This window comes from Talpa europaea, assembly GCF_964194135.1.
Source record: "Talpa europaea genome assembly, chromosome: X".
Taxonomy (NCBI): domain Eukaryota; kingdom Metazoa; phylum Chordata; class Mammalia; order Eulipotyphla; family Talpidae; genus Talpa; species Talpa europaea.
In genome coordinates, this window is record NC_140081.1 from 50,855,991 (window position 1) to 50,872,286 (window position 16,296).

Sequence of the window (16,296 nt, forward strand, 5' to 3'; positions counted from 1 at the left end):
AAGGCAAGTCTTCACAGCTGTATGATTTCAGCAGCCAAAGCTGGATGATGGACTGAAACATTACTATACAACTGGGACAAAACATATACAATATCACAATACTAAGCAAAAACGCTTTACACCCAAAGAAATAAAACATTACAAAATGTGGAGAATGTAGCAGGCAAAAACTGTATTACAAGCAACATTTTAAATCTTCATTTTTTTAAACCATCGCAACTATTTAAAACATCTAAAACAAATATAAAAATGAGCCTTTTAGTATCTTACTGATGTGATTCTGTCTTTAAATATTTGTTAAAGCTTGATGTTATACTCAAAGTACATATTATGTAGCTAAAATGTCAAGTGAGAAGAGTGTATGCAAAGTGGTCCAAGTATTTCTTCAAATCTCTTGTTTCCAATTGATCCTTCTATGTATTATTCCTTAAGTCAGTTTCATCCATGGTGAAAAAAGTTTAGAAGGTTGCCTAAAATTTTCACATCTATGTCTTTGAGCAAATAATTAGACCATCTTGAAAGTTCCCAGGTCTAATAAATCAGATTTAAAGTGTTCTGGACTTGGAGAAATACCAACTGATAACAGTTGGCCAGAGTATACTGCCTCCAAAAATTTACCTCATAAATCATGTCTTTTTCATTTCATTTCATCGAAGAGTAAACACATATAACCCCCCCAATTAAATAAATTTTATTCTATGGCTGGCATAATATCCAAATATATGGAATTTGTTAGTGATAACTCACCATGGGAAGGTGGGAGGTAGAACCACCAAACCTACAAATTCTATATCACGAACCTAGTGTTCTTAGATGTTTTATCACTAGTTCTCGCAAGATAAAAATGGAAATCTCTTAATCATCTAAACAACTCAAAACAGTTTTAATGTTAAATTCATTCTAATCCAGTGATACCTAGAGAACAAATCCTCCACCCAGCTTTATTTTTTCTGGAATTCCTTAGCTATTTCCACTACCTGTTACATCACCATCTTAAAAACGGTTTTGCCATGTTCAGTTGACTCACATAGTTTAACAATCTTTTTCTTTAATAAATTCAAGCAACCAAACTGTACATGAACAGACTTGTAAGTCATTTTTACAGGCCTGGACTAAAAAAAAAAAGCATTGTAATGATTTTCTAGTAAAAGTTCATAGAAGGGTATTATATGAAATAATTTTGATCAGAAAATTGTCTCACAGATCTAAACTAAAAAAAAAAAATGAACTTTGAAATATAATTTACTTCAGAAAACAGGGAAATTGGGGGGGGGGGAAACATGATGAGAGAAAAGAAGAGCATAGAAGCCAGTGATCCTTATCTTTAAGAGGAATTATTTCACAATACTGACAGTACTGGAATTGTTAAAGCACATTCCTCATGTGAACTTAAAGTCAGCAATGGTTCTGCCATTTTGATGTTGTTTACAGGGTGTGAACGTAACAACCACAACATTAGCCTTAACCTCCTAAAATGCTAGAACTTGATTTTGTTATCCACATCCCACTGCCAGCAACAGGATGAAGCACTAGCACTGGCACCAAGCATTAAGAGATGTGCTTTATATTAGTGCCAGGAGAGAGAAAATTCATGTGTAGAAGATAATTCACAACCCTGAAATTTTACCAGTAATTGTTTCAGCACATGTAACTGAAAATAAAAAATGGCAGAAAGACTAAAGAAGAAAAAGGAATTCTCTTCTTAGGCTGTACTTAAGGCTGTTTATACAATGCTAAGATAACTGCAAGACTCCTCCAAATTTCAGAGCAGTAGTATTTAAGAATATTGCACACACTTTGTGTCAAAGATAACCCTTAGTTTCTAACTTTCAGCCACAGAGATGATATAGCAGGAGCCCAGTTTCAGACATTAGTCAAATGAACATTAAAACCATTTCAATCACTTTAATCAAGAAATTGATTAAGTACAAAAACATTTCGTAACTTGAGGAATCAACTTTAAGAACTCAGCTGTTTATTTTCGTATCTAAAGAACGAATATATAAATCTGCATTCTTTCCTAAATTCATTAATTTTATGACAATTTTATGGTCGCTAAAAGCAGGCATAAAAATTTAGAGGAAACCTGTGGAGTTGTTTCTGTTGTGGAAGGATTTGTTTTCACTGAAAACAATTTGAAATATCTTCTGTACTCAATGTTTGTAAGAAGATTCTAGGCAACGTCACTGACAAATGTCAGGAGGAAATGGTATGCCCTATTTAAAAAAAAATTAAAACTAATATGGAAGATTGGCATTTAAGGGGACCAAACTATTTATACAGTTGAGTTCTGTTAAGTCATTGATTCCTAAAAAAATAAAAGATCTTTCTATGATTTTAACAATCCTTTAAGCTTTTAGTGCAAAATCACATTGATTTCCCTTGGGAAGGTCCTGGATTTTTGCTTCTCATTGGGGGTGGTGCACGCTGTAATGGTGGTGGTTGCATACCGCCAGCTACTGACTGATACATTCCTCTCATATCAATCTGTTGGTAGTTAGAAGGATTCATGATCAAATTTGGAGGCTTTGGCATCATGAGGTGACCCAGTGTTGCTTGCTGATAAGTCATTTGTTGCTGTTGCTGCTGATTGTACTGCTGCTGAAGCCTTCTGTTCATAAGTATTCGCTGAACACAGCTGATTAGCTAAAGAGAGGAAAGGGAGCTGTTAACAAGTATATGACCTGTCTCCAAGAGGCAAGTATCAAGTTTTGAGTTAAAATCAATTTGTTAAGGGGGTACCATACCAAAAGGAAAACACATTATTGTTATCACCATTACTAATTTGATGGCATTCACAGGACCATTACTGTAGAAACCAGTTAGTAACACCATTTAGGGCTAAATTCTCTTAATGACTTGACTATTGTATTGCAAGCAGCATTTAGGTTAGTTGCCATAGTAACCTGTCCAGCACTGTGATTAGTCTCAAGTATTAGTTACAGCACTTTTTGTCAAGTCTCCTTTCTTTGTCATTCTTCTGAATATTTCTCAGGAGAACAGACAAATAAACATTTTTAGTGACAAACACCAAAGGAAAAAAGCAATTGATGTCGGAATAATTCTTACCTGGAATGTCTTGAATTTCCAAAGCTAATTTAAAACCACAAAATTCTACAATGCTTTCTAAGTAAAATTCATGCCACAGAAATTGATTTCCTGGTGTCAGGCGTTGAAATTGCCCAGCACAAGGCAGATAGCTGGCAAAAGACTATGCTGAGAAAAAACGATCAAGGATGCTGGAATATGCTAGCCTTCTCAAGAATTACATAATTTAGTAGTTACTTGCGTCTTAGCATCAACAGCTCCATTTCTTATTCTCAAATTAAAAATATTAAAAAATATACTTATTTTGGGAAGTTATTTAAAAACAATAAATGTGTTTTTTAAAAAGACTGGTAAAATTCCTGAGATATCCAGAATAAACAAAATAAATTACAGGAAGAGTTCTTCAAAGATATCCATTTGGGAAATTGTTGCTCCACTGCAACAAAAGAGATTATTACCTTCCTTGACATTACTAGGTTTTTGAACAAAATTTCTTCTAGCAATAACCAATGGCAGTCCATTCATCCACACAGGGATGGTTATTGACAGACATCACACAAACAATTATAAATTCAAGAAAATTAAGCATAATCTAGAGACAGAATACTTACCATCTGTTGTTTTGTCAATACATCATTGTAGATTGCTTCTCTTCTTTTAACATCAAGCTCCTGGCTGGCTTGTCTACTTAATGCTAATGCCTGTACTTGGGCTTCTGTGAGATTCATGTTTTCCTTCCACTAAAAGAAAAGTTTCTATTTACTTTGTATGGCAGCATAATAGAGGGAAAATAATTAAGGTACTTAAAGATATTTAGAATTTTAAAAGCTTTTCTCTCCTTTTCCTTTATTTTCCAAAGAAAACAGGGATATAAAAGCAGGGTACTAAGCTGTCCATTGACGGACAAGTGTTAGCTATCTCTGGAATGAAACTATTTGGATTTAATTTGTGCAAACAGTAATTAAAATGTGTTTATGTAAACAATTCTTACATTTTCATGGTTGATTTCCTAGTTCTTAGATTTTTCCCATTTCTCTTTTATGCCAACATCTACATGAAACTGTTGAATCTTGGCACTATTACCCAGTGCACTAGTATTTTACTATTGCAAATAAAGTTATAAGATTTATGCCCTTTTCCCCACAAAAGCAGTAAAACAAGTATCATTTAAAAACTAAAGCAAATGATGGGGGAAAGAACAGAAAACCAACTTGGAATGCGACAACTGCCAATGAACTTACTACAGCTGATATTATATCTTCAAGAGGCTGGATCCTCACTGCTGTCACACTATTTGTTGCTTCCACAACTTTTTCTCTTCCTTGGTTAATGAGGTCCTAGAAAAATACAAGAAATAAATTTCATAGAGTATATAAAAGACAGAAGTTTTAAAGCATAGGGATCTTTCCTCCTGCCAATTTAAAGCATTGGTTTAAAACTCGTCAAATAAAAAAGTAAAACCCATCAATGAAGATCCTTTTAGGAAAAGTTTGGGTTTAATTGCACCAATAATTTAATAGTTTTATGGATTCCTCAAGCACATTTTAAAAAGGAAACCACAGACTCAAATTATTTAATTATTGGTATAACAAAACTTAATCTTTATTTCATGATTGACTCTTGTTTTACATTAACACTTATTTCAAAATACTGTACATTATCATACATTTAACGCTGCATCTATACTGCACGGGAATATGAATAAATGTGTATATTTCTCCTATTTTCAAACATTAAGCAAGTAATATTTATTCAAAATATTTTATAAATGAAGAAAGTGCTATTTCTCTAGTCAGTCAGCTGCCCTATTCTTCCTTAATTAGAATAATTCAAACTACATTAATTCAAGGCCTGATTCCCTTGTGCTCTGAACAAACCACATTTTACTATACTATGCTGGTTCAAAAAGGTCAACAAATAAAAGAAAAATTTCTTGATCTATTCAGAGGTAATCTTTTGGAGAATGTGATATTCCTGCATAGGGAACTCTCAACAACAGGGCACTTGAAATTGCCTCTAATTCAAGTTAAACTACTTTTGTACTTCACAACTTACCTCCAGCTGTTGATTACTCATTGCTGACAGGGCTCCCAAATTGAAAGGAATATAAGGAGTTTGAGAGTTGAAACTGACAGGGGGTAAATTGGTCCCAGTTGGTATGTTGAAACGCATGGTCAGTCCCTAAAAACAAAAAATTATGCACTTTGCACACTGTGATTTAAAACTTGAAATTCTACATCACCTACTGGTTTAGAAAAGAACCCACATTCTCAGATCTAGGAAATTATTAACACTCTTCCACACACAAACAAAACACCCTTTTCACCTAAAACTGAGATCTTATTACATGGAAAGCTTTAACCCCTAAAGGTGTACTCTTTTTCTGATAAATTCCCACAGAATGGGGCAACTCAGAATTCTGATGAGATTCCTAACACATTAATGTTAAGAAGTTTGGTACAATGAGTTAGCAGTCTTAAAAGGATTCAAGTATTAGGGTAAGGTTTCCCATGCTCAGGCACAACTCTGCTCAAGTGAGTTGGTGTTTAAAAACAGACATGGAAATATCTGAAATAAAGTTGCTCCTTAGATTGACATTATTGTCCAACAATGGAATTTTCTTTTTAAAGATTTATTTATTCATAAAGAACTGAGGTACAGGCCAGAGGTGTGGGGGGGGGTGTGGGGGGTGAGAGGATTCACTAGAGACAGAGCGGGGAGCAGAACAGGCAGACTAAGTGAAATACACTGTTGAGGGGAGCAGTGGGTGAGACAGGAGAGGTCTGCTGTGCCATGTGGGTTGCTCCCTGGCCTGGGATCGAACTCGTGCTGCAGTGGCTGTGGACAGATTCATAGGTTGTGTCTTAACCCCCTGCACCACCAGGGAAGCCCTGGAATTATTTTTTGTCCTAATATTCAGTTAAAATTTAATTTCATGGTATGCATGCTAAAGCAACATTTATTCCTACCTCCAAACTCTAAGCTCTAGATGTCTGTTACATACAGTGAGGGTATTTATGGGAGTTGATACTAAATAAGTAGCTTCCCACTCATGTCATAATTTGGCAAGTGCTAAGTAGAAATGGAGTTTACTTAAAGTGAAAAATATTTTATTTTTTCCTCTTTCCACTCTACTACCAAAGATAGCTAGATTCTGTAAACACATTCTCATTTTTGGGGATTCTGCTCCTACATATTATTGCGTGTCCCAAATGTGACCATTTCCTTCCTCACTCTCTCATGAGTAACATAAAAACAAAAAATCATTTTGAATGGACTACCCTCTTCTCTGCTTCATACTCAGCCCAAGCGGCTTTTCTTTCTTCTTCAGTCAATTCTTCTTCTTCTTTGTGGTCCAAAAGAGAATCGTGTTCATGATATCCTACAATGTGTTCTTTATGTATCTGAAGAAGTTCGGCCAATATGGTGTCCTGTTTAGAGAGGTTGAAATAACAAAAGAATTATTTTCTCCCTCTGGGTCACATCTTCACAGTCTTTGGTCTGTTAAGACTAGAAACCAGAACCTGGCTGTATACATATTTCTGACATTTTCGATAAATTTCCGAGAAAACAATCACAATACCTGCAACACCAGCTTGCTATGTATGAAAATCACATTTAAATAGCATGTTTTATTTTTATTTTTTAAAAAGATTTATTTATTTATTTATACAAGCACTGGGTACAGTCAGAAGCGTGGGAGGGTGAGAGAATTCACCAGAGCCAGCGCGGGGAGCAGAGCAGGCAGAAGGACCGAAGTACACTGCTGAGGGGAGCAGCGGGCGGCAGGAGAGGTCTGCGCGCCATGTGGGACCTTCCTCCGGTGGCTGGGGAGCAGCCGGGGATCGAACCAGCGCTGCAGAGGCCACGGGCAGCTTCCAACCCAGCGTTCAACCACTGTGCCACCGGGGAGGCCCTAAATAGCATGTTTTAGGTTCAATTTTTAAATGACTATTTTTCATCTTTTAAGGTTTTTTCCTCCAACTTTTATCTAATTTTTTCATATGCATTTTGTTTTATGCTTAGCTTTGAGTTGATAATTCCTAGCACAAGTCTGCTCAAATCAGCAATTATGTTGGATGCTTTGTGCTAAAATTCATGCCTACTCCTGTTTATACAACTTTATTTTCACAATCACATTAGGTACCAAACACTATATGAAAGCCAAATATAAATAAATGTAAGCAATATAGGACAGCTTAACAGCAGTATAGAACATACAGCCCTTATATTCCAACTGTAGGAAAGTCAAATAAAAATTACACTTTAAGGACTGTAGGTCAAATTTAAGCTGATATACACTGTTTATTAATTTATTAATAAATTAAGTGTCTTTTTTAAAAAGTCATGGTGTATTAAGACAGTTTTAAGGTTAAAAAATAAAAGCTTACATACTCAGTAAAAACACCAAATTCCTGTATAATTATGATGAGACAGACACAGAGACTGGGAAGAAGGGGTTAAAAACAAACCATAGAAATGCTACTTGATAATACAAAAATTAATATTCACAAGTCATTTAAGAAATCACAGATGAAAACCTGCATAAATAAAAGGAAAATTAAGTCATTTTTTTAAATTTAAATTTAATCTGCATATAATAGATATTATAAGTTTTATCATAAACAATGGCCATACTTGAAAAAAATGTTTTTCTTCTACAACCATACCTAGCACATAGGATGCAACATATAGTAGGAACTCAAATGCTGATTAAACCACAATCTGGTTTAATAACTCAAGATTAAAAATTCAAATCACGAGGCCCTAAGCTTTTTACTATACAACAGCATAGTATCATGCTTTTATCTTGCTAACCCAATGAATACTTGAAATAATTCATATTTTCTACTGATTTTCCTAATAGATGTAGCTCTAATAGAGATTTTATAATTTATTTTGATATAGATGTGCTATTTTTTGTTGTTAAAAACAGAAAATATTAACACACTATACAAAATGAGAGGGCTCAAGAAAGTCTATTGGTGAAATGCACAGATGCTAATGGGTTTGGCACTTTTGAAATATAAATTAAACATTTCTCACCTATACCAGTGTAAAAAAATCTGCCATCAAAGATGACTTCTCTGGTCTATGCCATATAGGTTTATCACCACTAGATAGATCCACAAAGTTAATGACCAGGTAGGCAGGGAGACAGGACATATGAATTAAATTTTAGTAAAATTTAAGATGTCTGATTCCCATGCTTACCCCTCAAGCATTATTCAAGAGTATACAATAATATTTGGTAACAATGACTAATATTTTTTAGAGTTTCAATTGGCATATGTGTCATTTTAATATCTTTCACAAAATCTTGCTCATTTACTAACAGATAACTATTAGTTTTTTTTGAAAATTTACTAAGCATTTATTGCTACTATTTATTTTTTAATTATAGCAAAACATTCTTATAATAAGCTATACTGATTACAATATTGTTTGCTCTTTGGTTTTAAGATCAACTCTTACTTTTAATTTCTGAATTAAAAAAATTTTATCATTGAAGTAATTGGTATACAATACTGTTTAAGATTTGGGGGAATAGGCTCACACCTCCTTAAATGCGTATTGCCATACCACACCCACCAGAGAAGCACCCATACATAACCTTTTATCATAGACCATTGGGGCCTTCCACCCTCCCCTCTCTGATAGCTTCACATATTACAGTCAAAACTCTAGGGTTTGTATTGCTTTTGTTTTGTTGGTTCCTTCACTGTGTGTGTCTATATTCCACATGAGTGAAATCATCTTTCTCCTTCTGACATTTCACTTAGCATAATTCCCTCCAGTTATATCCAATCTTGTCAAGAATGGCAAGATTTTATCTTTTTTTTTAATACCTGAATAGTATTCCACCATGTATATGTACCATATCTTCCTAATCTACTCATCTGTCCCTGGGCACTTAGCTTGTTTCCATGTTTCCAATAACTTAGCTATTATAAATAGTGCTGAAATGAACACAGAAGTAACTAACCCTACAACTGGGAGAAAATATTGCACATCATACATCCAACATGGGGCTAGTATACAAGATCTACAAAAAACTCATACAACTCAATAAAAGAAAACATTAACTAGTATTATTAGCAAGTGACCATGTCAAATACATTTGGAAAAGCCAGCTATTCTCCAATATACCAAATAAATTACAAGATAAAATATTTTTATGGATAGCCCCTAATTTACTTGTCTTATTTTACTTCTTAACTATATTAAAAAATCATTTCTCTAAGAAAGCAACCTAAGAGAAAGACCAAGAAAACTGTGTATTAGGAATTGAGTTCATTTCCAGCTATGCCACTGATACTCTCTGTAACAATGGATAATAACTTAGTCTAGTAATGACTGTAAGTTAACCATGGATGAAATATTCTCTGCCTACACATGTAACAGGATGCTATAAAGATAGCAGAAGTAAATCAATCATCTATAGTGTTTATTTCTCAATTATGAAGACAATGATTCATATATTACTTTTTTATGGTTAGAGAGAAAAAAATTTTCCATAAATGCATGTATGCAATGTGCATGTGTGTGAACATGCAAGTTGTTTTAATAAGCATGTGAATTTTTTAATAGAAGAAAAAACAGAAACTGAAAATGCTCAGACACAAACTTCTGAAAGGCCAGTTTATGCTTAACTTAAACCTGACATGAACTGTCTTTCCATTTTCATCTTCAGGAGATACTCATTTTAGCAAATACCACTTCTAAAACCTTATGTCTTCTCAGCAATTCCAGATTTAAGATCTCTCCAATGAAGCTTAGATTGTAGCAGAGGTTCAGCATGTGCCCATGCAGTTAACTTTTCTATTGACCCACAGTTGACTAAAATACCAATAAATAAGCAGAAAAGAGCATATGATTTTATTTTGCATCATTTAAAATTTTGGACACTTCTCCTTGCAACATTACCGCCCTCCTAACATCAAGCCAAAAAACCATTCATAATGTACTGACTTTTAAATCGTCTCTTTTCAAAGAATGTTTTCTAAAAAATGTTTTCACAGAAACAATACTAATATCTTATTATAAAACCTAGGGATAAATACTGATCGTTGTTGTATAATCCTCCATACATTTATACTTACGTACATTCATACTTTTGCATAAAAATGGGATTATATTATCCACAGTTTTGAAACCTACTTTACTATCAATATCTATGTATGGACATCATTTTACATCGAACACAAATTTTCATCTCTTCTACTGGCTGCAATGCTTACATTATATGGATATACTTTATCATCTATTTAATTATCTCTTAAGACTTTATTAAGACATTCAGGCCACTTACAGGTTTTATTATTACAAAATCTGTAATGAAATAGGTTAATGGATAAATTTCAATGTATTTCAACCACTTGTTCACATAATTATGCCAATAACATTCAAGGATGTAGACAAACATGTTTACCACAATATTCATTTTAATGAAGAGAAGACTGCATATATATTTACTGACTTTTATAGAAACAAGATTCATTTCTACAGTTCAGAAGCAGGAGGCAGAAAACTTTCCTGTAGCATGCTATGTAAGGCAAAAATAAGATAAAGAAGAAGATCAAAGATTTTCTGATAATTTTTTATAGGTTTCCCTTTCAAATTAATTACAGCATATAATCAATACAAGAAATAGAAGATGAGATAAGAAGGCAAAGAAGTATGTGTAATAGGATCCTCAGAATATTTCTTGGGGAAAAACAATTTTGCAAAGTCCAGAGTAAGTTATAAAAGTTAATAAAGCAAAATTTCATCCTAATATACAACACAAATGGTGGAGAGTTGTGTTTTTTCCCCTTGAAGCATGCATTTATATTAGTTTCCACAGCAACACTATTATTGAAAACAATACTGGAACAGAATCTATAATCACTAGGTCAACAGTCATCGAAATGAGGTTTAAATTACATCCAAATGTGTACCTTTTCTCTAAACTTTTATTTTTCCTTAAATAAGTGAAAATGTTACAAGCTGAGAAAAGCATGGTCTATAGTCTAGCTAACAACCTAAATTAGTTTAAGCTTTAAAAATGACTAGTTCAATTAACAAAACAAAATTAGTGATAAATTAAAAGTTTAAGTTAATTTATTTAGAAGTTTAAAGTATTTGGCAAATGGACAAAAATTCCCATCTAATTAATTCTGAAATTCAACCTTGAAAATAAAAATTTTAAAAAGCATTGAAGAGTTTGCCTAGAGGTGGTGGGGGAAGGGAGGTAGAGGTGTGTGCCATATTTTGAAATATTTTGCTTGTCATCACTTTGAATTTGAGTTTTATAATATCTGGAAACAAAATGTCACTCAAATATTTAAATGATACATGACCTACTCAAAAAGCTATGAAAAAAATCATTTTTATTACTTAAATAAGGCTAGATTCTAGTAAAAAAAATCTTCATATTCCTGGTGAAAAATTCCCTAATTTCAAATTCAAAGCCAGTTCTTCCCAAACTACACTGGAAAAAAAAAAAGCCTGCAACACATTTAATAAGTAACAGAAAGCTATAAAGCTATTGAATGAAGTTCATTCACATACTACCTCACGTCAGATTTTTAGGTCAAGATCACATAACTTTTGACAAGGAGCACTAATAAATATATCCAGATTCCCGAACTACAGATACGAATAAGATAATGACAAAGACAGAAGTTGTCACTTTCAAGGGGAAAAAAGCCAAACCGTTGGAGGGTAAAAGTCAGAGTCTCCCTTATATCTGAATGTTTTCTACTTATCTTTATATTTAAATGATTAGATACTATATTTAGCATTTAACCTTAAAATTTGCTTATCTATTATAATCATTACACATGCCACAAATTGTGAGGTAAAGAATGTCATTCTAGATTCTATATGACTATAGTGACTGTTAGAGGTTGTAGTTTTCCAAAAAGAAACTGAATTGAAACTCAATTATCATACTATACAATGTGGAGTTAATATTGTCTCTTTATTTCACAAACTCTGCTATATCCTCTAACTCAACTATAGATATGCTATAAAAAGAAAATGTAAGATGTAAAAAATAGGAAAGAAAGTAATTTAACAGTTCAAACTGCATCCTAAGAAAAGCAAACTTTAAATGATAAAAGGTAAAAAAACATATACAAATAAGTCATCTATTAATTCTTACATTAAGCAAATCTCTTCCACAATTAATATTCCTGTAAAGATCCAAAGCAATCAATTTGATATAAAAATTTTGATCATGAAATTATCTGTGAGACGCCACCCACAACATGGCAGAATACAGAGAATGGAATCACCCTTTCCTTGAAAACAACTAGGAAATAAAAATGACATGTGCTCCTAGAAAAACCCAGACTCTTCAACACAGCTATACAGCCCCAGGACTTCCCTAGGCAGTTCAAGAACTCAGGTTGGTGGCCTCTGAGGAGAAAGAATAAGAGATGGCGAGGGGGAGCAGGTCAAGGGTACTGGTCAACTTCCCAAGTCATGCCAAGGGAAACCTAGCACATTAAGAAATTCCTTGGAGGAATTTTCCCGATTTGAAAGTGGGCCTGGGCTCAACCCAGCACAGTGGGAGCTCCGCAGACTCCAACACAGGAAATAGGGAACCTTGCAGTTGGTGTGGCATGTAGACTGAAAGCATCCTCCTCTATCTCCCCCCACTGAAGAAAAAAGAAAATCCAGGTAGAGCCAGACGAGACTCCATAAGAAGCTCTACACACGAAAGAAGAACTTTAGAACTCACAAATCCTCCATAAGGCAAACATATGGCAGGTATATTTCTCAGCCCTACAGAAGCAGTAGCTGAGGCAAGGGTTGAATAGCAATGGACACCGTGGGCAGCCATAGTGTTAAGTGGGCACACATGTGGCCATTACACACACACAGCCACCTTTGAACCAAGTACAAATTATTTCCAGAGTGTGAGCCTGGAGATTTGGATATTGCCCTTCCCACTAGGAGGCCCAAGTTTCATAGATCACCATACTGGAAGAAAGGAACAACAGGGAGGTTGGAAGAGAAGTGAAGCAACCTAAGCACAGAATACAGCTTACTGCAGAGCAAAACAAGAGGTAGAGTTGACTAACATCACTCCTCAAATCAAGAGCAAGTATTAAAGCCTGCACCACCTAAGAAGAAAACAAAGATAAATCCCAGGCAACCCAACCACATACACACATAAACACAAATAAATAAGACAATATACATGCCTAGGGAGCAAGGAACATTTCAACACAAGATGGAAAAGCAAAATGAGAAGGACAGAAGTCCCAGGACAAGTATAAAGGAGACAAAAATAGAAAAACTACCTGACAACGACTTCAAAACAATATTAAAAATGTTAAATGCGCTTTTGGGAGGCCAAAGGCAAGCAGGCAGATGCAAGATCTCAGAAAGGAGACCCAGGAATAAAGAGAGTTCTTCATTAAAGAGACTGAATATAAAAAGATCACATAAAGAGCTTCTAAATGAAATGCAGACAAACAGTGCTTTAAATAGGATCAAAATGGCAGAAGAATTTCAGCTGTAGAAGAATCAAACAAATTACACATTTAGAAGAGAGAGCATCAAGATGAAAGAAAAAGAACAAATTCTATGAGAAATATCATATTTAATTAGAAGAGGAAACCATACCGTACTTGAAAGAAAATATAGGGCACACACTACCGGAAATCTACCACAAAGATGGATTTGGGAATACAACCCCAGCAGCAAGGGAAACAAAAGCAAAAACAAAACAAAAAGAAAAACAAGTGGGAATCAAAAGCTTTTGCACCTCAAAAGAAACCATCACAAAAGCAAAAAGGCAACCTACAGAATGGGAAAAATATTTGCATTCCATACATCAGATAAGGGGTTAATCTCCAAAATTTACAAGGTACTTTACATGATCTAACAACAAAGAAACAAATGACCCAACTGAAAAATGGGCAAAGGATCTCAATAAACACTTCTCTAGAAGACATTCAGATGGCCTACAGACATATCAAAAAATGTTCAACATCAAAAACAGAATTGACAAGTGTTGGTAAGGGTGTGATGAATAAGGAACTCTCATGCACTGTTGGTGAGAAATTAAGCTGTTACAGCCCCTTTGGAAAACAGTATGGAGATGTCTCATGAAAGTAAAAATGGAAACCCCACTTGACCCAGCAATACTGCATTAGGTGTGTATTCAAGTAACACGAAAAAATTAACACAAAAAGATCTACTAGAGCTATTTATATAGCAACACTGTTAACAATTACCAAACCATGGAATCCACCTTAGTGCCCTTCAATAGATAAATGAACAGAGAAACACTGGAGCACCTATTCAATGGAATATTATGTGGCTGATAAAGTGATGGCATTTGGCACAAAAGGGATGGACCTCGAGGTGATTGTTGAGTGAAATCAGCCAAAAAAGTAAGACAGATGGACCCCATCATACATCCCCCCCCCGCCAAAAAAAAAAAAATACATGCAAACTACAGAAGAAATAAAAATTTGAACTCAGCAAAAGATAACCGTTACCAAAGGGTAGAGGGGATGGGGCACGGAAGCAGATGGGTATGGGCATATGTGGTTTGGTGGAGTAACCAAGTAAATAAATAAATAGAAAATATCTGTAACAGAAGCGAGGCATTTGCCCATTTAATTTCCCTAAAAGTGTCACAGCTTCAATTTTGACTGTTCCTACTCCTGGAAGTGTTAAAAGACATATTTGAAACATCCAACCAAACTACCCCAGTAACACACTTCAGGATATTAATACAGAAATACTATGGCACTCAACTGCATCAGTCCTTTGAACTTCACAGGAAATGTAATGGCAGCATATAGTTTAGATCAATCAGTCAAACTCTCTCTCTCACTTTGTAATTTGAGAGACTTTAAGATCACAGGTGTAGGGTAGGTAAAAGGTATCAGGCTTTTCTGCCCTCCCGCCATTAGGATAGATGATGGAACCCTGCGGTCCTGAGTGCATGCTTGATGGCGGACACCTGGAGTAGGGTGTGGGCATGCGTAGGTGGGTACACCTGAGCTAAGAGACTGGTTTATAAGGGTGGTGCAGCAGAGTGCGGTGTGGTGGTAGTATGGTATCGTGGTTGTGCAGTATGCAGTGTGGAGGGTGGAAGAGTGGAGGGTATGGAGGAGTACAGCAACTACAAAAGACGACGAAGAGCATGTGGCTGCTAGAACCGTTCATAAACCTGCCCGGAATGGGTTGGTTGCTTTACAACAGGCTTTAGAGTACTACTAGCCAACATTATTCTAAGCGATGATGCAAATGTTGTATTTGTGCTGTTCAATATGGTAGTTACTAGTCACACATGGCTACTGAGCACCTGAAATGTGACTAGTGTGAGAAACTAAATCTTTAATTTTAATTCATTTAGATGTAAAAGGAAATAATCACACATAGCTAGTGGCTCTTGTATTAGTGCAGATCTAGAGTCTTACTGGGTTTAAATGCTAGTTATAATTGTAAGCTGTATGTCCTTAAGCAAGTTCTTTTCTCCTGAATCTCATTAACCTGGTCTGTAAAAGTATCTACTAATAAGATTCTACCTTCACAGGATTACTGTGGAAATAAAATATTATACCTGGAAAGAAAGAAACAATGTACTCTAACAGAGAGGAGTTTTACACATTAAAAAAAAAAAAGATTTATTTTATTTATTTATGCATACAAGAGCTGGGGTGTAGGCCAGAGGTGCGGGGGGAAGAGGAGGGTGAGAGGATTCACCAGAGACAGAGTGGGGAGCAGAACAGGCAGACTGACTGACATACACTGCTGAGGGGAGCAGCAGGAGAGACAGGAGAGGTCTGCTGGGCCATGTAGGTAGCTCCCTGGTCGGGGATAGAACTCGTGCTGCAGTGACTGCCGATAGCTTCATAGTGCTGAGACAACCTCTGGAGCCACCAGGGAGGCCCAAGCAGGTGGTATTTTTAGGAAAAAAATTATGTTTATGTAAAGATAAATAGCCTGTTCGCTCTTTTTGTTTGTATTTATTTATTAAAAATATTTTATTTATTTTTTGCTTAGAAGAACTGGGGTGTAGACCAGAGGTGCTGAGGGGGGTGAGAGGATTCACCAGAGATAGAATGGGGAACAGAACAGGTGGACTGACTGAAATACACTGCTAAGGGGAGCAGCAGGGGAGACAGGATAGGTCTACTGTGCCATATGGGTTAGCTCCCTGGTCATGGATTGAACTCAGGCCGTAGTAGCGATAGCACTGAGACTTAACCCGTAGGCCACCAGGGAGGCCCTCTT

The 16,296-nt window shown here is 35.3% G+C and overlaps 1 protein-coding gene across 1 annotated transcript in view; it reads right to left on the bottom strand.

Moving 5' to 3' along the window:
- Positions 1 to 2,367: 2,367 nt before the first annotated feature.
- The window catches only part of ATRX (ATRX chromatin remodeler), a gene marked incomplete at both ends in the record, with an annotated part of 225,503 nt that continues 211,574 nt past the window's right edge, over positions 2,368 to 16,296 (bottom strand). Inside the window, 5 exon segments of the mRNA XM_084259121.1 lie at positions 2,368 to 2,646; positions 3,660 to 3,788; positions 4,290 to 4,385; positions 5,104 to 5,229; positions 6,330 to 6,479. Coding sequence (XP_084115247.1) covers positions 2,368 to 2,646; positions 3,660 to 3,788; positions 4,290 to 4,385; positions 5,104 to 5,229; positions 6,330 to 6,479 — 780 coding nt within the window.